Source organism: Fulmarus glacialis, unplaced genomic scaffold, assembly GCF_000690835.1.
Source record: "Fulmarus glacialis isolate BGI_N327 unplaced genomic scaffold, ASM69083v1 scaffold24808, whole genome shotgun sequence".
Taxonomy (NCBI): Eukaryota; Metazoa; Chordata; class Aves; order Procellariiformes; family Procellariidae; genus Fulmarus; species Fulmarus glacialis.
In genome coordinates, this window is record NW_009227949.1 from 986 (window position 1) to 3,751 (window position 2,766).

The window sequence follows — 2,766 nt, forward strand, 5'->3', positions numbered from 1 at the left end:
CTGCTGCGGGGGCCCTGGGGCTGGGCAGGCACAGGGCAGCCACAGCTCGTGGCCAGCAGGAAAGCTGCAGGGAGGGGAACGTGTGAAAGCCGTCAGCTTGTCTGGCCAGCATGGTGGGTAGGAGGCGTGCAGGCGGCCCTCAGGAAGGGCAGGCAAGGCACCAGCACATCCTCCCCTGCCAGATGTTGTTCACTGCCCAAGACCAGCACGAGCTCAGCCCCATGCGGAGCCCACACAGGCCTGCTTCATCCCTGCTGTACAGTAGTTGGAGGGCAAGGGCCAGACCCAGGTGCCAGGGTGCAATGAGGCTCTGCCTGCCTTGCCAGGCACCCAGCGCTGAGCATCTCCCAGCACGTTGCACAGCTGGAGCTGAGGGCTGGCTGGGGCATGGCCAGGCAAGCTGAGGCCCTGGCATGCTTATTAAGTGACGTGTGAGCAAGTAGGGCGGTTGCCATTCAAGGACACCTACGCTGACGCCTTTTCTCCCCACCTCCTGCCTGCCCCAGGGCCTCTCCCCCTACAAAACCTTACTGCCTCCCGTGTCACCGCCACCTCCGTGTCCATGGCGTGGGAGCAGCCGCCTGCCGGTGCCGTGGAGGGGTACATCATCAATGTCACCACCACTCAGAGCGTGAAGAGCCGCTACGTGCCCAATGGGAAGCTTGTGTCCTACACGGTGCGGGACCTGCTCCCCGGGCAGCGGTACCGCCTGTCCGTGACGGCTGGGAAGGCCAACTGCACAGCGAGCCCATCCACCTCTATGTCACCACCTGTGAGTGCTTGGCTCGCTGGGGCTGGGGCACTGCCAGTTTGCTGCAGCACGAGGGAGGCAATGGGCTGACTGGGAAGTGGGGCAATAGGTAGGAAACCGGTTGACCAACAGAGTAACGAGCCCATGGGGACTTGCTGCCCCAGAACTGGGTGCCTGCAGCAGGCTGTGGGGACAGGATGCAGGTCCTCTGCAAAGGGAGGCGGGGGTTGCAGGGTGCTGCCTCTGTTAGTGGAGGGCGGATGCAGAGTTTGGTGATCACAGCTCGGTGATGTTTCATGGGGACCGGTGCTTGCAGCCCAGGCATGTGGAGCGTGTGCACGTGTCCCCTAAATGGCAGCCTGGGGATGAGGGGACTGGCTGGGAGTTGGGTTGCTGTGCTGACTCACGGCCTGCCTCCCGCTAAGCCCTCCTGCTAAGCCTAACCCTTTGGTCTGCAGTGCAGAGGGATGGGGCCCCGGAGAGACGGTGGAGCCAGGCTGGACACACCCGGGTCCTGCGCAACAGGCTGCCCCCAGCTTTCCTGCCTGAACTCCGCTTGCTAGCAGATCACGACACAGCTGAGGAGCCCTCGGCAGCCCCCAGGTAGGCGCTATTCTGGCACTCCTGGCTCTTCCACCAGCATTGGGCTGAGCCCAGCCCCTTTTCCCAGCTCCTGTGTCCACGTGCACACAGGGTCAAGCCATGCTTCTGCTGGGTTGTGCCTCTTGCCCACCTGATGGGGTCCCGAGCCAGGGAGGCCCTTGTCCTGTGAGCAGGTCCCCCACGCTGCCTGCAGCTGAGGCCACGGGACTTGCACCGAGCCTGATGCCACCAACAAGTGCTTTATCCAGCTGCCTCCAGCCCTAGCACATGGGGCGGCTGTGGCCTGGGGGACCCGCAGTGCCCTGTACCCTCATGGCTCTCCTGTCCCAGGTTCACCGAGCTGGTGGATGGCAGAGGGAGGATCAGCACCAAGTTCGGCACTGCGCTGAGCAAATCCATCACTGTGAAGAATCGTAAGTGCTCTGCTGCCTTTCTGACCCCCTCCTGTCACCGAGTGCCATCTCCTACACCTCCCCCCAGGACAGGGTGTCAGCCCGGCAGGCTGCTGTAGGGCTGGGGGAGCCATAGAGGAGGGCAGGGCCCTCTCACCACTTCCTGGGCCGACAAACTGCCCTGCTCGCTAGACCCCTGCCCAGGGAGAGGGGTGACGCATGGCTGGTCAGGGAGTGCAAGGAGGGACCCTCAATGATGGGAGGCGATGCCGGCTGCAGCACTGGCTGACCTTCTACCCTGCTAGCAGCAGTAGGAGCCCAGGCAAGCGACCCCATGGCCCTCCAGCACAGCCCCTGCCTGCCCAGCAGCCTGAGCCCCCACTGCCAAGCACAGCCTCACACTCAAGGAGGGTGCCTGGGCAAGAAGCCCCTCGCTAGCCCAGAACCAGCCCCCCCCCATTTGCCATCCCTGGAACACCAGGGATACAAGTGCCAGCCCAAGATATCCTACCAGGCCCGGGATGGGGCCGTAGGGTGGGGAAGGGGCCTGGCACACCTGACGGCAGCCCTGGGCTCACTGCACGTCTCAGCTCTGCCCCTGCCTCCCCAGGGCTCTCTGTCCCACAGCCCTCCAGGAAGGGCGAGGCAGTCACCTTAATTCTAGGGGTGCAACTGCCTCAGGCCTGACCAGCTCCCTGATGCTGCGGGCAGGCTGGATCCCACCGAGGGGGCTGCCTTTGGGTCTGGCCCCGGCTGGAGGTCGTGGCCGAGAGCCGGAGGCTCCAGTGAAGCTGGAGAACATGGAGGTGTCCAGCCAGGGCAGTCTGGCACTGCAGCTGCGCGAGACAAAGAGCAAGAGTAAGTTCGGGGGGAGACACACGAGCAGCAGGGACCCAGTCCAGGCCCTGCAGGCAGGCAGGGCACTCGGCACCAGCCTACTCTCCTTGTTGCTGCCCTGCCAGGAGGCACACAAGGGGCATGGCGTGGGCCCCTGCCGGCTGCCCCCTACCCTCTCCGCCG

The 2,766-nt window shown here is 64.6% G+C and overlaps 1 protein-coding gene across 1 annotated transcript in view; it reads left to right on the forward strand.

Annotated features, from left to right (window-relative positions):
• Positions 1–110: 110 nt before the first annotated feature.
• The window catches only part of LOC104080817 (sushi, nidogen and EGF-like domain-containing protein 1), a gene marked incomplete at its 3' end in the record, with an annotated part of 5,093 nt that continues 2,437 nt past the window's right edge, over positions 111–2,766 (forward strand). Inside the window, 6 exon segments of the mRNA XM_009583333.1 lie at positions 111–117; positions 507–722; positions 725–772; positions 1,210–1,354; positions 1,685–1,767; positions 2,458–2,604. Of these exon segments, the coding sequence (XP_009581628.1) occupies positions 111–117; positions 507–722; positions 725–772; positions 1,210–1,354; positions 1,685–1,767; positions 2,458–2,604 (646 nt within the window).